Below are 27,885 nucleotides of genomic sequence, written 5' to 3'. Positions count from 1 at the left end.
AGGTAAAAAAAGGTGTATCAGTAGGTATTTACTGAGGAGGAACATCCATCTCCATAGTTTATGCTTATACAGGGAAAGAGCATGATCTCTGCAAGTTTTTTCTGATCCATTTGATGCTTGTCTCTATCTACTGAGGTACAGAGCAGAAAGGCTGATGGAAGGGACCCCTGCTGGCCACAGATTTCCTCTGTCGATTCTGGCCTCTGGAAACGTTTTGCAAAACCAAAACAAACAGTTTAGACCATGCACACGAGGGAAACTATGCTGGGTCCATGTGGAAGTGCTTTAAACCCTGAGTAGAACTGAAGTGCTGTATTCTTCTTAAGGCTCTAGTGTTGGCAGGGGATGCTGGACTCAATATATGCAGGATTTTCCATTCCTCCCTTTTGTTCCCAGTGAGCAGAAGCAGTTACACTGTTGATAATAGTAGCTGTTTCCTAACTGTGCATTTATTAATGAAGCAATGAACCATATATATTATAAATAATAAATTTGAATTTGTGCAAGGTTTTCTTTCCAACCTGTCTAAATAGATCTGAAACAAAAGAGCTACAATTTGGATTTGCTCTGTTAACATGCAACAAATACAAACTTTGATTTCATTTTTGGTTTTTTTTGTCTTGCAGCATAAGCAGCACTATCATGGATGTAGGCAGCACAAAAGAGCTGCAGTTCGGATTTGTTCTGTTAACATCCAACAAACACAAACTTTGATTTTGTTTTTTGGGTTTTTTTGTTTTGCAGCATTAGCACCACTATCACTCTGTTAACATGCAACAAATACAAACTTTGATTTCATTTTTGTTTTTTTTTTTTGTCTTGCAGCATTAGCAGCACTATCATGGACGTAGACAGCACAATTTCCAGCGGGCGTTCCACGCCGGTGATGATGAACGGGCAGGGAGTTGCTGCCTCCTCTGCCAAGAGCATTGCCTATACCTGCTGCTGGGATCACTGCCACGCCTGCTTCAGCTCCAGCCCGGACCTGGCCGACCACATTCGCTCCATACACGTGGATGGGCAGCGAGGAGGGGTTGGTGTTACCTTTGGGTTTCCCTTCTTGCATATTTGCCAATATTTTGCTCTTGAATGACAGCACCAACTTTTGTTTCAAAATTCCTTTTTTCTAGCTAGTGGCAGGAAAGTTAGTGGCCTAACTTTAAAAATATAGTCAGTTATTTTCAGTAAATTGAGATTTCCAGGGTTTTGATAGTGTGTTGATTTCAATATGCCTGAAGTGCTTACACTTGGAATTCATTTTCTTCAAACTCTTACTGTACGTGTTCCTGCATGTGAACTCAGGTGAAGTCACATCTTAATTACTGTTACCAAAGGAGTTTCACTACAGGTAAAATCCATCCCGAATGTCCAGAAGGGAAGATGTAAGACTGACTCAAGAGTACAAAGTCTTAACGAAACAGCTCTGTGTGTAATACTGATGGCAAGTTTGCCTTCTATATAATTGCATCTAATTTTTTTTTTTAAATTGAGTTGCGTATATAAACATGTAAATTCCAGTCTAATCCCTGGTCAGGTGATAATTGGTCTCAATTTTAATGTTTAAAAACATCTTCAAGTAGAGTAATTTCAACTTTGTACTTAACTACCTCCCATCTTCAAGGTCCCAAATTACCTCTGATGTCTGGAATATATCATGTAAACTACCTTCACATCCAGCACAAGCAATCTGCCTGCTTTAGGCACTGTGTGTTGCAGCTCTTCAATTTCTGGGAGAGATAATATCAGTTCTCAAAGTAGAATAGTTGTTATCTTTTGACTTTTTGCCCTGTCAGTTCTTCAGAAGGAAAATGTTAAGCTGTTGCACTTTATCTTCAGTGAATAAGAAACTTAAATAAAATGCTAATTTGCATTACTTTAAATAATTTATTATGTAAATATGTCACTGAGACAGCTGTGACTCTGACTGTATTTAGGTAATATTTTTTTGCATGATTGAACTTTTCAGTTTCATATTTGATGGCTTTTGTCAGTCCAGTATCTGAGCAGAATCATCCATCCAGTGTAGTGGCTTTTTAGCCACCCATGAGATGATTCCTGAGTTCTGTCCACAGGTGTATAAAGGTGTTACATGAAACCTGCATGAAACAGTGAAATGAATAAGGTGTGTTTGGATCTTCGTTATCCTATCCTTTACATTTCTTAAAAAGGGGCTGGAAGATTTTGCAGATTTTGGTTTGGGTTTTTTTGCCTGTATTTTCTTTCTTGTCACTTAACATTTCATGTGACATGATTTGTGGATATTTTTATTTAGAAAATATTGGACTATATTTGTATATTTGAAAGAGGAGGTTGTTGGAAGCACAAAGTGTCTAATAAGTGTTGCATTGAGTTCGCACTTTTGAATGCCCCTACTGGAGTTAATTTTTTGGCAAGTTCCGAGGCAGGGCTGTGGAAGGGGGATGTGTCCTGATGGGTTTGTTTCAGGGATTTGTCTGCCACCTGCCGGTGAGGTGTTCAAGTGTGTTGGAAACTGTCTCCTGCTTTTCATGGGATTTCAGACCTTACTTAATTGCAATGGCTCTACATTTGAAGAAAAGTGGGGGTTAAGTAATTGCTTATTGAGAATGGAAAAGAATAGGATAAACATCTTTGCATGGTAAAATGTACTTTTTCCAGCTAATACCGGGGTCATGTCTTCAGTCCAAACCAGATACATCCATGATGAGCCTGGGAAGCTTTTTGACAAAACAGTTTTGCTTTTGAAAGATGTTATTTCAGAAATATTTTGGGATCAGCTTCTTGGGTTCCCAAGCTGCCTTGTGTAGACTTCTGGCCCGTGGTTGCAAAGCCAGGTCCTTGTGTTTCCCCCATCTGTAAGTTCCAGTAACACCTTTGCCAAGTGCCCTGCAGTCTGCAGTTGCTGCTGGAAATGCCAGCACACTTATGGAGCTGCTGCAGAGCCAGAAATCTCAGAAATCCCAGTTCTGTGGTTTTGAGGGGATCTCAAAACTGAGGAGTGACAGACCCCAGAGGTTCAGGGACTTGGGCCTTGTGTCAGTGGGTGTGGATCAGTCCCAGCCACTGAGGGGTTTCCAGCTTTGTCTGAGTAAAGCTGGTTATGGATCTATTGTACAGCAAGAACGCAGAACTCCTGTGGCTGTTTTTTCATTTGGAAAATAACATCTTTTGAAGGGTGAGGGGGTTTTATTCTTCAAAAGAGAACAAGAAACTGAAATCCAATTAGTTTCCTGCATTTCTGAAAACCTGTGTTATGAACAGTGCTGTTCCTGGGAACTTTCTTTTGCTGTGACAAATTAGGGCTTTACCTCCCTTCACCCACAGACCTGTTGAGGAAATTCTAATGAAAGGCAAGTTCATTGAGCTTTTTTATTCCCTCAGTTACAGATAAACACAATGAGAGAGAGAAAAGCAGCATGAGTGAGTTCTGCTCCCCTTAATGCACTATTGTGCACATGATTGTTCTGTACACTGGAATCACAAAACAGCCATAGATTTTGAATCCTATGAGAATTGGTAGCTTCCTTCATCAGGAATTGAATGTAAGGCCCTAACTAGAAGTATCTGGTATTCCAGAATACAAAACTCCAGTAGATAGATGGCATTGCAATTAAGAGGTTTTACTTTTTCATGCTCAAGAAATAACTTAATTGCTTAGGAGAGCAAATAATTATATTTCTGTAACTACTACCATGAAAATGCAAATTTTTCATTTAAAAAATGTTCTGATTCCACATCTGGTGGATACAGATACTGAGTGCAAACACAAATACAGCAGACCCTGTTGCTCTTGATTGTGTTTATCTGCAGGAGCATCTGTCTGTTGGTATTTTTTTCCAGTGACCTGTTCTTACTGAATACTTGGGGTTGTAATTATTTTTTCCTGGGTGAGATATGAGAAGTGTGTTTGAAAATAAATGGTTATTGTTCAAAATTCTTTGAAGTGTTGTGAGATATTGTAAAAACAGCCTTCTTTGCTAATGTGCTTTTTATTTACTGTTCTCTCTGACTTGTGTAAACTTACCACGTTTTTGCTCTATTAGGTGTTTGTTTGCTTGTGGAAAGGTTGCAAAGTATATAATACACCTTCAACAAGTCAAAGTTGGTTGCAGAGGCATATGCTGACACACAGTGGGGACAAACCTTTCAAGGTAAGGTTCACTGTAACATACGTTCTCTCATTTTTAGAAAAATTCTCTTTATTTTTCCTAATACAGTATGTTAATTCAAAAATACTATCACTGGAGTGAGCTGAAGAAAAGTGAGCTGAGCTTTCTTCTTTGCAGTAATAGTACCCAAAAGTCCTGTTCTTCTACAAAAGCAGGTGAAAAACTCTTATTGCTTCTCTGTCCCTGTTTCTTTTAATCTATAAATGGCAGGGAGTGTAAGAGTAAATAGTGCTGAAGTTCAGGGGGTTTGTGCATTTTGAGGTTGAGCTGCTTGCACTGTAACAGTGAGGTATTTTCTCTCATAATTTACACTTGCACATTGAGTTTTGGATCGTGGCTGATGGTGACATTCCTGCTTGAGTAAGAGCTGCTTTTGTTAAATTCAGTGGAAACACTGGCAGTGACTATGGTTCATTCTGTGAACAGAATAAGGAAGTCAGAAATGCAGGACCAGTGACCTGAGTGTATTTCCTGCACAGTATTTTCTAACTTTCTCTTTCTTTCTCCCCTTAATCTGTACCTGCAATTCTAGGTATAGTAGTGTTTATCATTCCCATATCCACCAATCCGTTATTAATGAGCTGCTTCATCCTCTTATGGATACAGTTGGGGCAGTTCATAGCTGTCAGTCCTGGATCACTTGATGGTAAGTCCCACCCACACTACTTCAGACTGAAGTTCTGCCATGTAGGATATGAAAATGAAATAGGATTTGGGGTTTCTTTTGAGTTTAGGTAGCAATTTATGCCTCCTGTTCTCCCATCCCTAACCTCACCAAGTTTTAGTCCCTGTCTTCCCTCTCTTCTCTTTCTCCTCAGGTAAAATCTTCCACTTTGTAAAAAATACATTTTAAGGCAGCTTTATAACTAAAAGTACTTTTCTGTTACAGGAGTTTCTTTCTGTAGTTACATTTTCTATATAGGTTTTAATAATAGTTATGACAGAAAACAAAACTAAATTAAACTCAAAACCAAAAGAGTAAAAATAGTGCATTGCATGTGAAAAAGACTTTTTTACCAAACAGATTTTTTTCCCATACTGAACTGTGCAGTTTAGACTGAAAATTTCTGACTCAAAGTGACCACAGGAAAATGAGTTTTGAGGTTATCGTAGCCTGTGTTTGAAGGAATCAGTTTCTTGGAAGGATAGCATAAGGATCATACATCCCTGCAAGTTTGCAGATATGGTTGTGCCAGGAACTGATCTAATCTTAAATCCTAATCTCTGATTATTAATATTATAATTATTAATAATAGTGGTAATAGTAGCAGTAGTAGTAGTAAAGAAAGCAACCACGAGTTACCAGAGGAAACTTGTACCTTAGGTTTTCTCTATTTTGGAATTAAATATTTTGTCTAACTCAAAGTATAATGGCAAGCTTTGTTCTTGGATAAAAGTCCTTTAATAGCTCAATCTGTGTTCTTATTTGGTCTAGATGAAAGGAACTCAATTGTAGAGACACTGCGTTGAAGAGGTGGCCATAGCTGAGAAACCAGTACTATTTCTGAGTGTCGGCCTTACCTAGCAAAACTGAGTTTTTTGGCTAGGCTGGTTACAGCTAGAGCCCTAAAATTGTCCACTGATAATAATAATCTTGTGTTCAATATCTGTTGTTTCACCAGCTGATTTTCTGTCCTTTTTGGTGCTACTGAGGGAAAGAACAAAACATTGGAGGGTTGCAGTAGTTAATCATCCTGGCTCAATGTGTGTCACTGCAGCATTTTTTCATACTGTTGTCTGGAGTCCCTCTGTTTGTTTTTTATCCCTGTATTTCTCAATCTGTTCCTGGGAGCTTTGAATGGAGGATAATTGTGGTCTGAGTAGAATTTTGTAACATCTTTTGTTCCCCTGTCATTTATGCTGAAATAAGCTTCAGGGCTCACATGAGGTAGCCAAGTATGTGAGTGTCTGTGATGGCAATCTATTAATTAGCTGGCTCCTTTCCTTCATTTGCTGCTTCTTTTTTTTTAATGCTAACTTTAGAAATCTACTCTGAGACAAAAAACACTTGAAGTGTTGGATATTAGTCTTGACCAGTCCAAGAACAGACTTTTATTAATTGTTTTGTGGCAGCCAGTCAAAAATGGAGCCAATGTGTCCATTTTGTGCATTTAGCTTGTCTCATAAATCTTAATTGCTCACCTTTCAGGGAAAGCCAGATTTTTTAAAGTCAGAGTTGATTTAAAGACCTGTTCTTGATAATTACTGCAGACAAAATATCTCCCAAAACCTAAATTGCAAATAAAACTTCATGAGGGTATACTGAAATCCTAACATAAAAGGAAGGAATCTTTCATTTTGGAAAACTTGCAGGAAGTAATCATTCAGTGTTTCAGTTGAAAAATAATGTTGGGATTTTTGAGGAAAGCTGTAAGAAGTGGTAATGGAAGTAGTACAGGTCTGTGCTGTTGTCTGAAGAACTGCTATTTAGAATGTTTTAAAGAAAAACAAAGAATCTTAGCTAGGAAAATGACAACTAGAAAATTGGAAATCTTACTTTTGGAAAGGTAAATTAAACAGTGACCAGAAGAGAGTAATAAGTATATCACAGATTGATATATTCTTACATTTCTAGTGAAAAGAAGAGAGAAATGTAGTTTCTTAAATTGAGAAGCATTGGAGACCATCTCAAACATAACTCCCTTTGGCACAGAAGGATATATCCCTGTCCAGCTCCCCTTTTGCTTGCAAATGGGCTCATTTTATGTAGTTGCACATTTTGGGTTTAATTATCTCTTTTTGTGATACACATGGAGTTGTCCTTTGACTAAAAGCTCCATTCAGCTCTAAATGAGCTGTTTTGCTTTCCTATTGGAAGGTATTTGTGGGTTTTACCTGCCCTTTCCATTCATTCCTATCAGCCATGTGACTGTGCAGTTCATTTGTCACAGAAATGAAATTGCAAAGGCAAAATGGTTCATATCTTTATGAATTTTTCCTTTTTTCCCTGATTGTGTGGCTTAGTATGTCCCTCTCATCATGAATATTGCACAGAATATGCACTGAGAAGGTAAATTTCCTTATGGATACCTATGAGACTGTTGTCATGCTAGCTCCTTTTTTCTTTGGAGCAATATTTTGGTAGTGTACATCCAGCTCCTCTCTGAGTAATTTCCTTCACAGTCTGATTTTAGCCAGTCTTTTTCATATTTTTTGTCATTGTAGACGTTCATTGAATATAGGTATTCTTTCCAAAGACATTTAGTATGCTCATATTGTACATGATTTTACTGAGAGTTGAGAGAGTAAACCCTCAACATTATTCTTTTTTAGATCTCTTACTGCACAATTTTGCAGCATTTTAGAAACCAGTGGAATATTGTGGATTATCATCAGCATACAGGGCTGGTCCTGTTGAGGGTTCAGGAACTCGGCTCTCAGACCTTATAGACAGGATGTAAAGGAATAATCTGCTGAGTCAGAAAACATCCTGGTTTCAACAAACTGCCCTTGGCAAGTTGAAAAGAAGTGAATATTAAGATATTCCATCTTTCTTGTCCTTAACTTGGCTGCTACAAGTATTGGAATAGTTAAGGGAGTTGTGACAACCTGTGTTTTCCAGCATGGTTTCTGGTGTAGGGGCAAAATTAAATTAATCAAGTATTACTTGGCACTGAAGGTTACTTGAAGACCCATCAAATGAGCTCTTAGATGTTGAGCGCAATGAAAGGACAAATGGCAAATGAGCACAAAATAGTGGGAGATTTTATGCAGAATAATTGCATAAAATAAAAATAAAGTAAAAATTTAGGTAATAATACTTGCATGTAGCATTAGGATTGGGGTTGATGATCTCAAAGGTCTCTTCCAACCTAAATGAATCTATGAGGATGCATGTGGGAGTGCTAGCAGCTGCTTCCACCCATGGATTCCAGTGGATGTGCTCTTCAAGAGCAGTCATGCAAGGTTTGCTCCTGTGGGGTAAATGTTGCTAGTGATAACAAATGGTAGTGCACAGGTTCATTGCAGGCTTCTCCTTAAAATGGGGGAAGAAAGTAGTGTTAAAAATGAAGTTGGGTGCTCCCTGTAACTTCCAGAATTCATGAAGGGGTGACTGCATTTGATACAACCCTCAGTGTAATGCTTGGTGAAATGTAGAAAACACAGGCGAGCAGCTCCAGTCTTCATTGGCAATTCATGTCTTTTACTCTCTTGGCAGAATATTTTCTGTCCATCAGAGCATTGCAGATGTAAAATATAAAGGCACTCTGCCCAAACACTCAGATGTAGAGACAATAAGGAAGTTTATCCAGATGTCTAAACTATTTCTGCTAGATTTACTCGAAAAAATTACACATTGAATAACACAAATAGGAGATTTGGTTATTTTGAATTTAGAGCAAAAAGCTGCATTGCTAGATACTTTTGTATCCTGTTTGTTAAAGTCACCGGTCATTACTGCCCATTAATAATGGTGGGTATGGGTACACTGGAGAAATTAAACTTCTTACATGTTTACTTCCTTTCTCTTGAAGTAACATATCCACCAATCCGGACCCAATCTGTTGTATTTCAAATTCAATGCAAAATTTTGAGATTTAGGTTTTGGGGGAAAAATGACAAGATTGGTTCAAAGTTGTGCATAATAGTTGAGTTTGATTTATTAGAAGGCCTCTAGAGATATATAATTATCTGGTGGGAAGCTGATTTGGTGTGACTTACCGTCCAGAGATCCTGAAGTGACAGCCTGAACTGCTCCTTTATCTTTGGAGAGAAGAGACTTTACCCATTAGTAACGGATTGCTGGATATATTATTTTAGAGAAAAAAAAGAACAAACAGGTAAGATTTTTTCATTCTCCTCTTCTACTATTTCCTATCTACTGCAAAGGCATTCTCTGTCATCTTTGATCTATCAGCTGTTGATTATTTGAAGACATTATCAGGTAGTCTCAAAGTACACAGAATCTGAATGTAATAATTTCTGCAAATATTTTGTACTGTGGCTGTAGACTATTAATACGCTTTCTGGAAAAAGACAATTTCTAGTTGCAAGTAACAGATATTGAGAATCTGAGGATGTTGGTTTAGGGATTTTGAAAGTAAAACTTGGGTAGAGCAAGAAAAGTTAGCAGTAGCTTCTGTAGGTAATCCATATAGAATATTTGGGATTGTTTGCTCTGTACATGACAAGAAAAAAGTTATGACATCATGAGTAAACCTGCAGTTTGTCATAAAACAGTGTTTCCCATCTGACAAGAAGTCCAGTTATGGTTTGAAAAGTTTTAGAAAAGTGCCTGACACATAGTTTATGCTTTTTTCCCAAAGATGTTCCCTTTTTGATACCATATTTAACTTGGAATATGATAATGCATGCACTGTACCAAGGCTTTAGGTTATTTTGGACCTATAGCAGGCATTGTTAAAACTAAAATTTTAATTTCTCAGTGTGACTGAATTTCAAGATCTAGGCTGGTTTCCAGCTATTTTTTTTCCTGATGGTGTTTGTGTGATCAAGAGCTGGAATCTGAAGTCAGGAGCACATTAGTGAAAGTTAATCCTAAATTTCGATTTTGTGGCTTACTTTCATGCAGCTGCCTTTATGGGCAAGACAGCTATTTCAAGGACAACAAAAAGGAGAGGAGAAAATGTTTAAACTGATGCACACATGCATTGTAGACTTATCTGTCGATTGGGAGTTGAACAATCTTTCATAAAAACAAGTGGTTTGGGCTCAAGGTCAGCTTGAGGGGTTTAGCAATCTAATTTAGTGGATGGTGGCCTTACCCACAGCAGGGTCTTGGAACTGAATGACTTTTAAAGGACCCTTCCCACCCAAACCACCCTGTGATTCTGCAAGTGCAGATTTTAAAGAAAGGAAAATAGTGTTTGTGTTAGTGTAGTGTAATGAGATCAGCATCCAGAGTGTGCTGGGACTCACAGGTGTGCTGGGATTTCTTCCACTCTAAGTCACTAGAATCTAAGTAGACAGTATTGCTGTTGTTTGAACATGGGAAATCTTAGGGCAAGGTAAAAAGGCATAGGGGGGGCATTTTGATAGAAATCTTCACATTTCTTAAGGTGCTTATTAGTGGGGGAGACAGAGAGGAACAAATACAGTGTGAGGGTTCCTCAAGCTTTTTGTCAGGAAATTCTGCATTTGAGTTAGTTCATTACATAGAGAACTTTCTCTAACGCTCTCTAAGAATTCTTCCCTTTTAAAAAACACAACAAACACACAAAAAAAAAAGTGAAGAACTTTCATTTTTTGCCTGTTGTTTTCTTGAAATCTGTGTACGTGTTTTTAGTCCTATAGCAAATATTAAGCACAGTTTTTCTCATTGTGGACACTGTATTTTACTACTGATCATGGAAAACCAATTGCTAAGTCTGAGGCAGAAATAGAATTCTCAGTTCTGCCAGCACTGTTAAAAAACAGCACAGTTGGGATTTAGGGGCCAAAAGTGGGACATGTGGAGTTCTAAAGCTGTTTTTTTGTCTTCCAATCAAGAAGAAAAATCAATCATATGCATACACAACTAATTGCAGCCAGTGATGAAATGCATGTTCTAAAATTACTTTTCTATTACCCATGTAAGCTCAGAGAACAATAGAAAAGGGTTGTGCTTCCCTCTCCAGTGGTATAATTTAAGTATTTCTTTTGCAAATAAAATAATTGCAAATATGAATCAGATACTTATAAAAGTACCAATAATTGTAGCCAGTACCAGCTTAGTTGCTGCTGTCATTGTATGTTTCTACTTGATTGTTGTTGGATCTTATTTTTCTGTTGAGAGAGGACATTTCCTTTAAATGAGAACTACCATAAATGCTCCTGAAGTAATAGCAGCATCCCAAAATGAATGTATAAATAATTGTTACTACAACTTGACTGAAGGTAGTTTTAGACAGAACTGTAAGGCAGCTGTGCATTGAATTTTATAGCGTTTACACAGAGCATTGAGCTGTTTCAAATTTCACGTGGGTAAGGATGTATTTGTTACTTCTTCCTTGTCACAAGAAAGGAGGATGTTAGAGGATGTTACTGTTACCAGATGGAGAGCATTGGAGAGGTGTTGAAACAGTAACAGTGTTTAGAAAGGCAAGGGAATGTTGGTCTATGAAGAGGGAAGTTTGCTAGTGCATTGTTTGAGATTATTTTTATGCTATACAATAAATATAGTATGGCATAAAAAATATTGTATAATGAAATAATTTTTGAGAGTTAAAAATTTCAAACATATTTCAGAATACTTTTTTTGTTTTTCTTTTTAAGAATTGCATGGTCATTAAGAATTTGGTTTTGCTTTAGTGTGTTGGAAGTTGAGGCAGAAAAGTCACAGCAGGCTGTCGAAGCTCCTGTGCCACACAGGCACTGATGCAGTTGTTGTGTTTTTTTCTCACTAGTGTGTAGTTGGTGGGTGCAATGCCAGCTTTGCATCTCAGGGAGGACTTGCCCGTCATGTGCCCACACACTTCAGCCAGCAGAACTCTTCTAAAGTTGCCAGCCAGCCAAAGGCCAAAGAGGAATCTCCATCTAAAGCTGGAATGAATAAAAGAAGAAAATTGAAGAACAAGAGAAGACGATCACTACGTAAGTGTTCCGCAGAAGTTCTTGAAAGGTTTGTCTTGAAGTGAAAGTTCCTCTTCACCCTGGTGGTTTCTCTGCAGATTTGAATCTGGTAGGGTTGGCATTCCTTGTGATGGGAAGAAAACAATTCCAGATTCTCTTTGTGTTTCTATTCAGGGTAAATCTCTGTGTGTCAAGGAAAAAAGATCAGTTTTCTGTGAGCAACAATTGGAGTTGCCAATTGAAAGAAGCTTTTCATTTCAGAGTTGCTTTTTGTTTACTGACTGTATTACTGTTGGAAAGGGTTCTGTTTAGTGCTAATGAGATCTGAAGTTCAGACAGAGATTGCAGATTCATATAAATTAGAGATAAATGCATGTTATATAAGCTCTTTTTTGAGCACAACATTTTGTTATGTTAATGACAGTTTTATGAGCATAACCAAGATCTAATTTTGGGCAGAATTGACTTGCTATGTTTTTTTAATCTGTCTCCACATAGTTGCTGTTCATTAATTTTATATGAACCAGTGTGCTGAGAGGTGTGATTTGCCATTTAAATTGAGAACTGCTTCCTTTAGCAAGAAATCATCACTTACCCGGTACCTCGTCTAGTCCATTTGGACCTGTAGTTTGATTCCTGAGTTGTCCTAGAATTAGACTAATAAAACATCAAATTTCTATAGAGATTCTAATCTACAGAAATAGTTAGGAAAGATTAGGCAACTGTTGTAATATTTCACTTTGGGCTGTAATTGCTTTGGATGCAACTCTCCAGTACCAAACTGACCATTTGCTAATATTAAAGTATTATTCTGCCACCTGCATTTTAGAAGAGACATTAAAAAACCCTTTAGATTTTTTTTCTGCTGGTATGTCAACAGCTGAAGAAAAAAATACATGTATTTTTACTTGTGGTGCAAAATCCATTTTACAGTATTGGAAAGTAGACAAGATACCTTTTCATAAGTTTTATTCCACAGTTTTATCTCTCCAAAACTCTTCTGTAGCAGAACATATAACTTTATCCATCCTTCTCTCCCTGTGAGGAAATACAGTTTCCAGTTATTCAAGTAGTACTGCAATGATGGATTAACATACTAGTGGTCTTAGGTGATTACTCATTATCACACAATTGTGATTTATTCTTAATACCTCACTTGTGTTTTAAGGAAGTTTATGGAAATTTATGAAGCAGTGGTCATGTATCTGCCTTGCATGCAGACCAGCATGTCCTGCGAAGTTACATTATCTTCTGGAATTCTGAAAAGTTTCCTTAAAAATTCTTATTATTCTTAAAATATATATGAGCAAATTGTATTGTGAAATACATCTTAAAAGTAGAGATTTCAAGAATTCCTCTGGTTTTGGTTCAACATTTAAAGAAATCAGAAAACTGTTCCTGTCCTTTTCAGAATTTGATTTTCAAAGAGCTTTCCCTTTCGCTGTGGAAGTCTGGGTAAATGAGAAGGGAAGGCTGATCAGTGAAGGGTTATGGGCTCACTTTGCAGTATCTTTTTGCATCTTAGATGTAATGAGAGAGACATCTTGAGATAATTGCAGCTTCCTAAAGGATCATCATGATTTGTTGACTGTTACTCCAAATATAGAATTCTGAGGCTGGTCACTTGAAAATTCTCATTTTCAGGAGTTCCTGAGTTGCATGTTACCTTGCTTCTCCACATTGATTTTGTTAGGTGGCTGATTTGATGCATCTTAATTAATTTTCACCCCCCTATATGCAGAAGTAGTTTTTCAGGTTGGCATTTTATTAGCAATTGATAAACATCATATTATATTATTTGACTTACAAATTTCATAGCAGAGCTTCATAATTAAAACTTCAAATCACCTATTAATATGCTTTAGTTGTAATAAGAATTTGCTGCAGAAGTTATGAATGAGTTTATGGCCAAAAAATGGAAATAATAAATATTGTGTGAATGTTAAAGACCAGACTGCAGTATTTGAATGGTCTGCTGTCTTGATCAAGTGTTGCACAGGAGGAAAAATGACAGCTGCTTGAGCAATTTCTTATCTTCTTGCCTCTTGAGACAAATGCAATGCTGGCTGTAGACTTTTGCCTTGGGGCAGAAATCATCTCTAACTGAATTGGGAACTGACTACTGTAATCTATTTCTCCAGAGGGTATGTGACCCAGAAATGTATCCGAAGTTGATGGCATTTTCTGCAAATGCTGAGTATTGGCAGCTTTCCTTTCAAACTTTGGGTGGATTATTGTTGGTGAACTGAAGGTGACAAGGGGCTGATACAATCTTGCTTGTCTTTGTTTCTTAGCTTCGTTTTAGTTAAAGAGTGAAGTGTGCAAGTTTGTGTGTTTTGTCTTTACAAGAAGAATGGGGGCAGGCAAAACCTTTATCTAGGAAGCCAAAATAACACAATTTAACATCATTAAATATTTTCAGTTAAGAGTATATAAAGCTAAATACCTAAGAAAGATTTATATGTAGATATTTTAAGTGCCCAAAAGGAGAGATGTTTAACACATGTAACCAGGTTCTCTGCAAGTTCTCCTCTCTTACAAGGACTTAATGATATGGATGTAAACAAAATGCCATTTAATAGTGGGCAATCTGTTTAAATCACTTGCAGATAATAATTTGACAAAAGCTGGCAGTTTTTCAGCACAAAACAATTTGTCTCTGAAACAAAAAAAATGTTGTATGTTCTTTCTGCCTCGTGGCTTTATTAGACCTTGGCTTTTTTTTAAAGGTGTAAAAGGATTACTAAATATTTATTGACAATTAATGGCTGATACATGCTGTTACTGAAGTACCCTCATGTATAAATTCTTAATAGTTTTAAGTACAGCAAATTTATACATTTGCTTCCTGTTTTATATCTGAAGGTAGCACCTTTTTTTAGAGAATGTATAACGGAAAATGAGACTTTACTGTGGCTGTACGTGATGAGACTACAGTCTTCTAACTGATACTTTTTAAAGAAAATTTCTACTGTTACTTAATTGTTTTTTTTAAGATCTTGCCATTTTAAAGTGTTTTACTTTTCTTTTGTCCTGTCTTGTGTTTTTATGTGTTTCTAAGTTTGAAAATCAGCCTTTTATTATAAAAGCTTGTTTTACTGGTGGCACCCTTTTAACTGGTCACATTCATGGTGCTATAGAGATCTTATTTGTCTTAGAAATTTTGATGCAGAATAATTCAGGATTAGTGTCTGTGGCTTGCTTTCGTTTCTGGGTGGCCTTTTTTCATGTTCTCTCACTCATGCAGAGGGGTTTTTAGAACCAAATATATTGCAAGTGTGCACCTCTAAAATAGGTCACAGTATTGCTGTTCTGAAGCTGTCTTGATTGCAATATTGTCACTTGCTTTTTCATTGCAAAGATGACACTGTAGTTATTAGCATGCATGATAATCAAGTTCACAGGAGGAATATAAGAGAGGTAAGGAAGCTTTCTGTCCATGAAATGTTCAATGAGACTCTATTACTTATATAGAGCTTGGTTTTCATTTGGTGGGTTACTGATGTGATGATGTAATTTATTTGACTTAAGGAACCAATGTGTACTTGGAACTTGCATTATTAAGCACGAAGTAAGATACTTACATCCATTTTCTCAAAATCATTTTGGGGTAAAGAAGTATAGAAAATACTAACACTTAAGAATAATGTAAATAATTCACACACTTTTGAAAAATTGTACCCTTTCTTCTCAGTCTGCTGAATGTTTTCCACTGCAAATCCTGGAGAAATTTGCTGCATAAACCTGAAAGCAAAAATTTGTTGGTTTTTCTCCCTTCTTTCCATCCTCCCTCCTTTCCTCCCTCAGAAATATTTATAAAATATTTATATGCTTGCATCACTGAGCACCTGCAGCACGAACTGGGGTCCTGCATTGGCACTTAGAGTGAGAGCTCATTGCAGTGAGATGATTGCCTAATTGGCAGTGTCCAGCTGAGATGGAGCAGGGACAGAACACAATGTACAGATGAATGCTTACCAACAATCAGCCCCAGGAGTGCAGCAAGTGCTAGCTCCAAGTGCAATTTGTAGTTCATTTGGAAGTCATGGATACAGGAATAGAGAATGCTGCTGCTTTAAATGAAGGCAGCAGAAGTTTGAATCAAGGTTTGTGCAGATTTTGGAGTAATACATAGTTGATAACCAGTTTCTATTCTTAGTTTTAATTTCAGTGTGTTATTTAATAAATTGCTGCTCTCAAGTAAGGCTTAAAAATGTGAATATTTTAATTCTGACTTTTCAGCTAATGTAATGTATTTGCAGTTTTATATGGTATATTTTAAAACTTTTTTGTGAAATACTTCTAATACCATGCAAATATGTTCTTAATAGCAATTATTTTTTAGTGCAATTACTTTTAGTGTAGAATTGATGGACTTTATTTTACACCTTAAATCAAAATTCAAAAATTTTTTTATTGTTCAAGAAACACTTCACTATAAAAATCCTTTTCTAATAGGAAAAGGCCTTTATAATGCCTGCTGGTTTTATACTGGTTGTAAAATCTCAGATGGGTGTTAGCTGTGCTTTATTCATTATAAATTGAAGGTTAATATGTGCTGCATGAAGCTTGTGCTTCTTGGGTAGAAAATGTTTACTAATAGTCCAAGAACATGGAATGGCAACTTTTACATGGAAAGGAATTTGTAATGGCGTGCAGTTTTTCAACTGACTGTCCAGCATTATTGAAACTGAAATGAGTGGATGTGGTTGCAGTTTTGGAAATAGCTGTTTAATTCACAGGGAGTGTGTTTTGAGCAACCTTGAATTGTGCTTCTCTAGGAATAATTTCTCCCTCTCAGTAAAAATGATGTTTGCAGTTCTCTGACAAGGTAGTGCTGCTGACAGAAGGATAAATGTTTTACTAATGACACTTCAGACCTATTTACATGCTTGAATGTGTTTGAATGCTTTCACTGTGTTGAACACTAAGGATCTCTTTTCCTTTTTTCCAGCAAGACCTCATGACTTCTTTGATGCACAAACACTGGACGCTATAAGACATCGAGCCATCTGCTTTAACCTCTCAGCACATATAGAAAGTTTAGGAAAAGGCCACAGTGTTGTATTTCATAGTACTGTAAGTATTTATATGATGAATTCTGTTTGTTTACCTTTGTGTCTAAAAAATCCAATCTTTCAGAAAGATTTCTGTTTTCTTCTTACTGCTGTAGACATTTAATCAGAAATAAGCAATAGTGGCTCTTTGGTATTGTTGAGCTGTCCACTGCGGTTAGTAAATGAACTTTTAAGAGGTATTGGTGGTAGTTGTTCTAGCTCACAGATTGAGTGGATTGCAACATTTCCTGATCCATTTGGGGAATGTCTAACAGCAACTTTGTGTTGCAGAAGAAAATTGGTTCTATCTTCTAAATATGAGCACAGTTCAGATGGCATTTCCATGGTCATGAGTGGCAGTGGTCATTTATCACAAGAAATGTTTTTGGTGTATAATTGAATATGTAAAGATGCTGATCTCAAATATGTGTTTATTCCCTTTGTTCCTCCAGTTTAAAAGATATAATCCTGAATAAATTTATTCCCATCCTCATTTTTTTCTTTTAATAAACTTATCACCAAAATACTGGGGAATTGCTGGAAGGAGGCAAGAACCAAGTGGGGAACTTGAGTTTGGATAGGAAAGACATCAGTATTATTTTAGAAGAGTTCAAAGCAGGGATAAAATACTGAATTGGGGTAGAAGGATCAGAAGTTTAAAAAGTTGAATAACCTCAGATTTTCTTAAGCTTGTTGGGAGATGAGGGCATGTAAAAGGTGAAGACTTGACTGAAGAAAAGAAGTAAGAGATGGGACAAAATGGGGAGGGATGGTTTTAAATTGGTAGAATAGTCCAGACAAGGAGTGCTGGCTGACATGTCTTCAGCTACAGCTTAATCTTGGTATGGGATTCATACTCTTGAACTACCAGTCTCTTTCCATAAATAAAAGATTTTGTGTGCATGAAGCTTATTTCACCTCGTTCTGCAAGGCTGAATACCTGTAGCCTCTATTGAAGATCTTTTCCAAATTATTTCTGCTGAACTAAGGAATAGATATTACAATGATGGAAAATGTAACTTATAGGTTACCCTGTCATTCCACTCCCAACTTTTGAAGTGGCTTGACTTATTTCTCTAAAACATTTAAACACTGAACTGTTCTCTGGTTTTAGCATTTTCAGGTATTTCAGTTCAGTGGCCACATTTTTAACTACTATTTTAACTAGTTACATAGTTTCAATATATTGAAACCTTGTAAGGCAGTAAATTAATCCAGTGAGATGCCTGCGATGCCCGCAGTTTACAGTGTGAAATTGTTTTCTTTTTCCAGAAGAGGTCAGCAGAACTCCATGTCTGATTTGAGGCCACTGATGCATGTTTGCTTGGAATTTCCATTTTGTTTCTGGGACAGTGCAGGAAATGTAGAGAGCGTAATAAGAATATTTCCAAATAAAGCTGGATTAAGTGGACATCTTCTGGCTGAATTGTGGTTTTCACTTAAAAACCTAAATGGACTTAAGTTCTTTGCAAAAAAATTTTAAGTCTTCAGAGCATATTTATTGCAGACACACAACTTTCAACTAGTATAAAAGTTTGCTTTCTATGAATATCTAGTAGGACATGAAGAACAACAATTTTTGAGAAAAAAATCTGTAATTTCGTTTTAATTATGATTTTGTATTTATTATAGGTAATAGCTAAAAGAAAAGAAGATTCTGGCAAAATAAAACTCTTGCTTCATTGGACACCAGAGGACATGTGAGTATATTGCTAGTGACACATTTTAAGTGGGGAAAAATTTACAGTGGGATCAGTGAACTGGTACTAAATTATTTTGTGCCTGTGAATATTTGACTTAAAGTTGATATTTTAAAAATGCTTTTCAAAAAGTAATTTAGATGTTTAGAAATTATTAAACAATGAGTTTATTGATTTTTGCTTTCACTTTCAAGTCTTTGGACTCTAATACCAGTTCAGTTAAATTTCCACCTGTATTTTTAATGCGTTTTGTCACAAGTTTCAATTCATCGTGAGAGACAGTAGCTAAAATATCCTTGTAAAATAGGCAGTTTTTAGGGCTGCCATTTAGGGCTGATGGTAGTATTATATCTAACAGAATGCTGAAAATTTTCTTTTTAAAATGAATACAGATGATATTATTTTACAGATAAAGGCAGCTAATTTTATTTTAAGATAAGCATTAAGAAGTATGCAACACTGGGAACATGAAAAATAAATAAAAGAGAAATTTTTTTTTTAATACAGAGTTGAATGAATTTTTTGCTCATGAGGTGAATTCAGTATTAGAATCTCTGCATTGGAGAGAGGTTGTTCAGACATGTTAAGACATTCCCAAGGAAGTTTAGATTTGGTTGGTCAGGTCAGAGGAAAAATGTGTTTTATATTGCTGTTTGCTGCATCTTGGTTGGGTTAGATGGGTTAGATAGAGTGGGTATTTCAGGCACTGAATGATGTAGTTTTGAATTACTGGGTATTTACTTCATCTTGATTATTCCATGTAAGCAGAGGAGATGCCCAGGCATCCTGGCACACACCATCAGTCTGTTACCCTGTCAGGGCACTCACACTTCAGACAGTGAAATGCACTCAGGGTGGTTCCTTTCCACTCGCCTGAGCTGCTCATCAGCCTTCCCCATGGAGCTGGCAGTAGTGATTTAACTTCTACACTGAGTGCTCTTGAGAAACTGCACAGGTTCTCCAGGATGTCCATATGTTTAGGGTTTTGGTCAGGAAAAGTAAATACAAGTTTTTAAGTTGTTTCCTCTATAAGAGGGAAATAAATTCTAGTGGGCTGGGAGGGTCGGGGTTGTTTTGTTGGTTTTGGTTTTTGTTAAGAGCAGTAATTTATCTTTAAAAATCAGCTTACTGACATGTTGTCTTTCTGTATATTTCAAATCTCTGCATGTGAAAAGTTTTCTTTTTTGCTGTTTGTATCTTGAGCATGTTGCTCACTGAAAATGTCTTCCCAGTGTTGGTTGTCCAAAACCTGATTTTTGGCTTTATTTAAAAAAACTTCTATGATGTTTTTCCACCTTTCAAGATCCATGAGACTTAGTGAATAAATGGATTGCCTGCTGGGTTGTTCTCCCTCCCCCTCTGCCCTGTTGTTTTTAAAATTTTCTTCCTCATTCATCTGAAAGGTTTAATTGGAGAAACTCCTTTTCCTGCTGCGTTAGAGGTTCTGGGTTTTATTTCATGTTTTGAATAGCTTACCCTAAAAATTGAATTTGAGTTGCAGCTAACTTTCATGCAAAGTGAAATAATTTGCAAAAGTCTGTGAAGTTTGGCTTTGCAGAAAAAGAGCCACTACATTTAGTTTTAACTGTTGGGCTTCTCAATTCGAAACCTGTTTTAAAGACTTAGACACCTTAATTGCAAACTCCTTCCCCAACCTGAAGTTAATCTGGCTTCTAGGACATGTAGAAAATTTTTAAAACCCCACCAAAAACCCAAAGAGGATAATCAAACAATTAAATTCAGCAGAGTTGGACCATTTTGTCTTTGAAACCTTCGAGCTTGGAGCAAGGAAATGAGAGTAACTCAAAACTCAGTGCCTGCAGTGGGTCCTGTCCTTTAACTGAACAGAATCAAAGAATTTCTGCCAGTGAAATAAATTATTTTTAAAGGTCTGTTTGTTTTTTCTGTTACCCATTTTGACATTAAATTGTTACAGTGGAGAATGTAGTGCCATTATCATTGTACACTCAGAATATATTTCTGGAATGATCTAAATTCTCTTCAGTGTCTTGTCAAACTGAGAACCTGAAAAACTTCGAAGTATAATGTGTAACGATTGGCTGCCTATCCTCACTCTGGTGAAGATGCTTTTTAACCAGGGAAATGGGAAATTTTCTTCATATGTACTAGTTTACCACATAATGTTATGGTAAGAAAACCAGTTGATATTTTTTGAATATTTTTATTTTATTTATTTATTCATAGTCTGCCTGATGTGTGGGTAAATGAAAGTGAGCGACATCAGTTAAAAACTAAAGTAGTTCATTTATCAAAACTACCAAAAGATACTGCCTTGCTTCTGGACCCAAACATTTACAGGTAACACCTTCATTTTGCAACTTTCTCTACTTGAATGTAATCTTAAGCCTCACTTAACTTTTTGACGTTGGAAAATCAGGATTGCTAATACATTATACAGCAGATCAGGGAGCCTTGGTACTGTACACGTCCAGGAGTTAAGTTCTGAGGTCTTAAGTTATTTCAGAATTACTTCTTGAACTAAACTCTAGTGACTGAGAAACGGGGAATGTGTGTATTTACCAAGTGTATTTTACTTTTTTGTGCTTGGTGTACAGAAATTCTAGTAAAGGAAGTACATACAGTGGAATCCTGAAAGATCACTTCTGTTAAGATCACATACTGGTTTGTATACCAATTTTTTTAAAGTCCAAATTTATCTTTCCATATTATATTCAACTGTAATACATGCAGTATTACCTTGAAACTTGTACTTGTGTTCAAGTACTGTTATTTTTTATTACAAGATTCTTTATAGGGGGACAAAAGGGAACAATTCATGTTACTTGTCTTTAAGCTACTTTCACATTTCTGTTTTTAGGCCCTCAGATTGGCTTCTAATCCATCTGGTTTCTAATAATTTCCTGATTCTCCCCCCCACCCCTTTATTACTGCTCTCCCATGATTGTCAGTACCCACAGTTCTGTGTGTACAGTTTTTAAAGGTAATCTGAAATGCTTAATTCATTCTGAAATTTTGAGCATCCATAGATCCATATGTGATTATATTAAAAATCCATGAAAATGGCTTTTGGAAAGAAAGTTTATCATAACAGAAGTTCAGTGTTCCGATGTTTCTTCCTTAACATCCAGTGACCAAGAGTCTCAAGGAGTAAATAAAACACTAATCTGAGGTCTTTCAATGCAATAAGCCTTTCAGTTCACCTTTAATACTCAGTGTATTTCACTAATCAAATTAATGAAAACTTGCTTTATGATATGAAAACCAATCCTACTGTATTTGCTATCTTTATAAATGCATTTTAAGTACTTACCTTAGCCTATGAATCATTGCTATTAATGGTAAAATCATAAAAATGTTATGTTGAGATTGGATTGTGTGTTTTAAAACTTCTTAACAGAGTGACTTTGATAATCTAATTGAGGCATTAATAATTTTATATTGATTACCTTCGCTGAGCTTGATAGATTAATTTGCTTTGAAAAGAAAAAAATAGCCTTTTAAAATAAAAATTTAATGATCTCTGGATTAAGCCCTTGGAGAAAAATTAGCAGACCTTTCTATCTCTCCCAAATAAAATTAAGGTCCCCACATGTAATGTTGTGCTCTATTTTTAGCAGTATGGATCAGTCTGTGATTGAAATGAGCTTTTGGGACCAGCTGAGGGAGCTTAATGATGTAAATTTTAAAACCAAAACTTCAAAACAAATTTTAAAAACTAAAATCTCTTTTCAAGAGGAAAGGGTAGTTTTAGAAATTCAGTGGCAGCTATTAATGTCATGCTTTAATAGAAAGTCTGAAATAATTATCTGAAATGTACACTTTAGTGAGATCATCTGAAATGGCTCTTGGTTTTAATCAAATGAAAGTAGACTTTGTGTAGTCGTGATTTCATAGTGCATTCAGCTGACCAATGTATACATCACAGGGTCTTAACGTAAAGCTGTACCATCTTCTTTTACAGAACGATGCCCCAGAAGAGGTTGAAGAGGTAAAAACCAAGCAAGTGGGGACACCTGCAGTCTTAGTCACTGACAATGGATTTAGAAATAAAGTTGCACATTAGTCAAATCCCATCTTTTTTTTTTTTGTTTGTTTTTTTTCTTTTGTTTTTTTTTTCTTTTGTTTTTTCTTTTTTTTAGAGAAATATTTATGCTTAGTGTAAACATTCTGTGAATGAAGTTGATGCTTCTGTGGAATATATTAATATATTACTGTATATCCACATTTTCATGGAATGGTACAGTGGGAGACTGAGCAAACACTCTTCTGGCAACTTAGTGGAACAACTAAAAGGCTTTGCATGCTTGCTTCTTTAAGCTGCTTTTTTCTTTAGTGAATACAGTAGTCTATATTTGATGAAAAGAAAAAGTAACCATCACCATTTCCTCCCGATTCCCAGGAAAACTGTTAAACAAGCTATTGGGCTTCCTGTCAGTATTAACTAAACCTAACACATGCCAGACAATAGAACAGCTACCAAGGGATGATCCTGTTGCCCTTTGAGTATGGTGGATAGTAATCATTCGTCATTTGTGATCTTGTGTCCTTTTGCAGCTCCCTAAAATATGTTGGATTATGGTGTTGAATCAAATGTTGATGGAATGCTTGTCTTTTCCAGTCAACTCTGAATGCATATAGTAAGGTGGCAGGATGTTCAGAGTGTTGCAGTCTGTCTGACCCCTTTGCAGGAGTAGTGTGGTGCGTTCATCAGGTCTGCTTTGGTGTGATCCGTATCAATGGACAGGTTTGGGAAACCGCAGTGTAAGCAGTCAGTGTTACTGGTGATTTATTTTGCTTTTTTGACCCTCTAGGATCCCCACTCACTTGTAAAGTATACTTTATTTGGCCTAATGTTTTCTAGATGTAAAGAAAATGGTATTTTTTAAAAAAAAATAATCTAGAAATTCAATCCTTTATGCACCAAAGTTGGCTTTGAAAAGGAAAGTAAAATCATTTTCTTGCTTAATAAGCAAGGAGCCGTGGATTTTTTTTAACTGACAAATAGAGATGCGTCTAACCTGTTAGTCTTTGTATGGAGACAAAAATGTTGCATATAGATAATAGGACATTGCTTGTAAATATTTCAGCAGATTTGTAATATATTTTTATATTATGAAATGTACTGTAGATGTTTTTCTAGAGGCATGAAAGTTAAATGTATATATTACGGTAGAAATAATATTGAAGGATATTGTAATTCACTAGTGCTGCCAGAAGAATTGTTTAAAAAAAGCACCTTCCTTAACAGTAAAAAACCTTCTTTTACATACCTAAGGGACTATATACTACTGTTAGTATCTGTTGTAAGAACAAAATTACATTGAACATCCTTCCCAGAAATCTTAGAGGGATGAATAGTACCCATAATTAATTCATGGCACTCCTTTCTAATAGTGAACACAGAATTAGTTTTTTCCTTACTGTTGGAAGGAACTAATATGTAAAATTTGTATGGATATATGCAGTCAAACTGCAGAGTTAGTCCTCCTTATTGGGGAGGAATTTACTACAGTGAAACTAATAACCAGCAGTTTTTACACTAAATTTTTATTAAATAGATTAAGACTTAAAGTAACCCTTTGGTTGCAGAAGTGAGCATATCCTAATGTAATACAAATGCGTTCTGCATTGGTACTGACATAAGTCTTGCTTAGCTCCAGTGGGTTAAAAATGTTACTTATATACACAAAAAAATAATCTTATCAAGGATATGAAGTGCAGATTAAAAGCACCACTAATATAAGATGTTCTGGAATGGTTGTTTAATAAGGGTATTATTCATAAAATCTGTAGTGACGTGACTTTATTTTTGGAAGAAATGCAGTGTTTTGGTTTTTTATTTGTTTTTGCTTGAGCACTTCACCTACTGCTTTTTCTGTACCTATAAAGTAATCCGTAATCTTTGTTTCTTTTTTTTGAATTTGTTATAAAATTGCCAAATAGAAGTGTTTCAGATATAGTTTGTATTTGTATTTTTTTAATTTTATTGCTTCATGAGTTTCTTGTAAGTCATTTATAATTGACAGATGATTGTAGACCTTGCCTGAGTATTTTTTCTAATAAAACAAAGCAAACAAACCTCATACGCTTCACAATTGTACAATTTCAATGGAGTTTTCAAAAACAAATATAAAAACGATGCTGTTTCCTCTGTAAGTTGTAACACACACCTTTACAGAAGGAGGAATTCATGGATTTAATGTGGTGTTCCTGTAAAATGTGACTTCTCCTGGGTTTGAGAAAACTATTACCTGGTGTTCTCATGGCAGAGTTTCTGCTTTGGAAGGAAAAATCAGTTTAAATAACAAACATCTGTGAAGAAACGGATACACTGGAGTTAGTTAAACTTTCCATAATATTCAAAAGGTAAGTGGACATTTGGCTGGTGTTTACCTTTTAGTTATGGAAGTGAATTGCTAAAACTATTTATGCTTAAAAGTTATTTGCATTCTGCAAATTTTGGAATTACTTGGTGGTGTTTTGTTTCAAATGCCAGTCTGTTCTCTAAAGCCCTGCCGCATTTTTTTGTGTGCCCCTGGGTAGATTTCACTTTTGTCAGAATACCAGGTAGGTGGAACTGCCACTGTGTACTGGAGGGCACTGATCATGTTTTTGTTCGGAAAATAATCTTACTCTTACTCTTGAAAAGTGTTTCTGAAATAGTTGGCCTCTCCCCTTTTAAATGATTCCATGTGCTTTGTTTTGAGATGTTTGGGATGTAACATTTAAAGGTTTCTCCCTGTCTTTCTCAAGAACATTTTCCAGACATCTACAGATTGCATTCCCTCCCAGCTTGAGTGTTTATTTTCTTTGTAGAGAAATGTCAGCTCCTTGAAAGTCACACTTTTCAGAAGTTGCAGTGCACACAAATAACTATGTTCAAACTCCCATTCTTTTGGAATGTGTTGGCTTGAATTGTACAGTTTGCTAAAATGGAATAACAGGATTTTTGAGTGAGGGATTGTGTCTTGGGCTTGAACACCAGCTCTGCCTGTTAAGTGGATGGAAATTCGTGTCTAGGAAAACTAGCTGGCATTTGTGCATAGCACAGCTGATTGTTTGATGCTAGATCTTACTCTGTTTGCTAATGCTCGTAATAATTTGTTTATTAAAGACAGAGTAGAAACAAATTGGTATTTTTCTTACACTTACTTTGAGTATAATTTTCTCAAGTTACTGTGGGTCTTTCAGATTTTTGCCAAAATCTGCAATAGGTTGCATTATATTTTTCCTCTATAGTCCATGAAGTAATTATATAAAATTGAATTTCAAATTGAATTTACATTAATTCTGGACTGGCTTCACTTGGAACAAACAGGTGAATTGTGTTCAAACATGCATTGTTTCTAATAATTGAAATTCAAGTGGCTGATTTCTGTGCCCTTCAGCTTTTCAGTACTGTGTATGAATTAATTAGTGCAAAAGACTGGTCTTGTTTAATACTAAAGCCTGAAATTGATGGTTTACTCTCACTTAATGCTTTCCTGCCTTGACATTTTAAATTTGCGAGTAAACCTATTTTAAGTATTCCTCTTGTCATATTAATGTGTGACAAGTACAACAGAAAAAAATTCCTGTAATAGGAAAGCTGGCATTTAAAAAAAGCAGCTGAATGTATGGCTTCTTTCAGCCATTGGTGTTTATTTATTCCAAGCAAAGAATATTCTGGTAAACTCTGTTGAATCAACTTTTATTAAAAACTCTGTATTGTGTTTTGTGGGAGGGGGAGATAAGCACCACCTGCACTACTGCTGTGAGCAACACAAAACCTGAGAGTTGTTTAATTTGTAATTTCTGAAGTTACCTAAAAGTAGGTACCAGTTCAGATACACAGCAGCTTGTTGTCCTTTCAGGGGTGATGGCAGGACTGGGAGTTACTTGTTATTCCCAGGGTTCCTGGTGCTGAGCTGTCCTCATGGAGTGACCGGCCCAGGAGTCAGTGTTATCCTGGGTGCAAACCTGGATAAAGAAGGGAAGAAGGAGATGCTGCTGTGAGTTTGGTGGCTGTTGGAAGGGTGAGAATTCATGCTACTGTGCTCAGCTCTTGTGGAGGGATAGAAGGTAAGAGAATAGTGCAGAAGGCAGTCTCACACCTGAGGAGCTGCAGCTGCACTAATCACCAAGATTAGGAACACGCCTGCCCTTAACAGGCCACAGCTGTGCCCAATAAGGAGACAAGTGCTACAAAAGAGTGGGGGAGCTGGGCGAGGAGAGAGTTGGAGTTTGTTGGCTGTGCTGTGATGAAGAAGGAGTCAGTGCTGTGAGAAATCACTGACAAGGTATGGGAGCTTTGCAATAAGATGACAACAAGCTCTAGACTGGAATGAACTGTAGTCTAGAGATTTAAGGCTTATTTTCCCTTTTCTCCCACATACATCCACGAATTTATCTCTAACTGTTACCTAGAGGAGTTAAAATCAGGATATGTCTGATGTGGTAATGTAACTTACAGTGGAGTAAAGAAATGTAGTTCTAGGGGTAAAGAGAATAAAATGGTGTTGATTACATAGAAAAAATGGGCTGTTGGTTGTCAGTCAGTTGTGGATAAATTCAAGTCCTGCAGTTGTTTGTGGAGATTAATATGCTGTGATTGATGCTACATTATTTGTTTTTTCTAATTTTAAAACTGGCCCTTTGAACTTTTGGAAATCCTCCTCAGTAGTAAAGCAACAAATACTAGTAATATGATAAATCTGTTTATTTCTTCCCAAATGAGAGATAATTGCTGATAACATCCCCTTGGCTTGGCTTGTGTGCAGGAGATTTGAGTCCTGTCTGTTGGATGCTGTTCAAAAGAATTGTCAGATTTTAATGTCCTTGGTGTTTTGCCTGTGTTTGTAGCCTCAGTGGAGGATGGGAGATCTCACAATGATTTACTGTGAAGAACTGCTTCTGGTTTGAGACAGTCAGTAGTTCTTCTGACTAGTCAAGGGCTACTGACTGCCTCAAAGGGTGAGACTTGGAGAAAAAGATAAACTTGGAGACCTTGTGAAATGATGAAGGAATGTGGTCAGCTGCCCTGGTTCTGTCATGGGCACCCCCAGCCCACTCCCTGGCAGGGCAGCATGAGAAGCTGACCTGTCCTTGACTGAGTGTAAGCTCTGCTCAGCAAAAAGTAAAAAATCAGTGTGATACCAGCACATTTCTCATTCTAAATCCAAAACAGCACTCTACCAGTTACTGGGAAGAAAATGAGCTCCATTCCAGCCATAACAAGGTATAGGACTAGAAATTGAATGCCCTATCCAGACTCTGAGATCTCCCTTTTCTCACTGTCATTGCTCAGTTGTGTTTTTTGGCTTCTTTTATCCATGAAACATCGTGTCTAAGCTCATGTGGGATTTGCACAGGCATATGGAGTCTGACCAATGCCTCGTTGATTTTAGGAGGACATTGTTATGGATATTTGACTTGTCTGCCTCTGTTCAAATCTCCTGTCTGAAACCCAGATTGTGAAATCAGGGGGAATGGATGGATTACTGAAAT

The 27,885-nt window shown here is 36.5% G+C and overlaps 1 protein-coding gene across 1 annotated transcript in view; it reads left to right on the top strand.

Moving 5' to 3' along the window:
* The window catches only part of AEBP2 (AE binding protein 2), a 41,265-nt gene extending 16,797 nt beyond the window's left edge, over positions 1–24,468 (top strand). Inside the window, exons 2-9 of the mRNA XM_058804902.1 lie at positions 826–1,033; positions 4,023–4,130; positions 11,495–11,681; positions 16,615–16,739; positions 18,350–18,417; positions 20,623–20,736; positions 20,994–21,060; positions 22,361–24,468. Of these exons, the coding sequence (XP_058660885.1) occupies positions 826–1,033; positions 4,023–4,130; positions 11,495–11,681; positions 16,615–16,739; positions 18,350–18,417; positions 20,623–20,736; positions 20,994–21,048 (865 nt within the window). The 3' untranslated portion in view covers positions 21,049–21,060; positions 22,361–24,468. The remainder of the gene's footprint in view (positions 1–825; positions 1,034–4,022; positions 4,131–11,494; positions 11,682–16,614; positions 16,740–18,349; positions 18,418–20,622; positions 20,737–20,993; positions 21,061–22,360) is intronic.
* Positions 24,469–27,885: the final 3,417 nt, after the last annotated feature.

Source organism: Ammospiza caudacuta, chromosome 5 (genome assembly GCF_027887145.1).
Source record: "Ammospiza caudacuta isolate bAmmCau1 chromosome 5, bAmmCau1.pri, whole genome shotgun sequence".
In the NCBI taxonomy this organism is placed as follows: Eukaryota; Metazoa; Chordata; class Aves; order Passeriformes; family Passerellidae; genus Ammospiza; species Ammospiza caudacuta.
The sequence above is the reverse complement of the archived record's forward strand: the minus strand, read 5'-3'. Positions and strand labels throughout refer to the sequence as shown.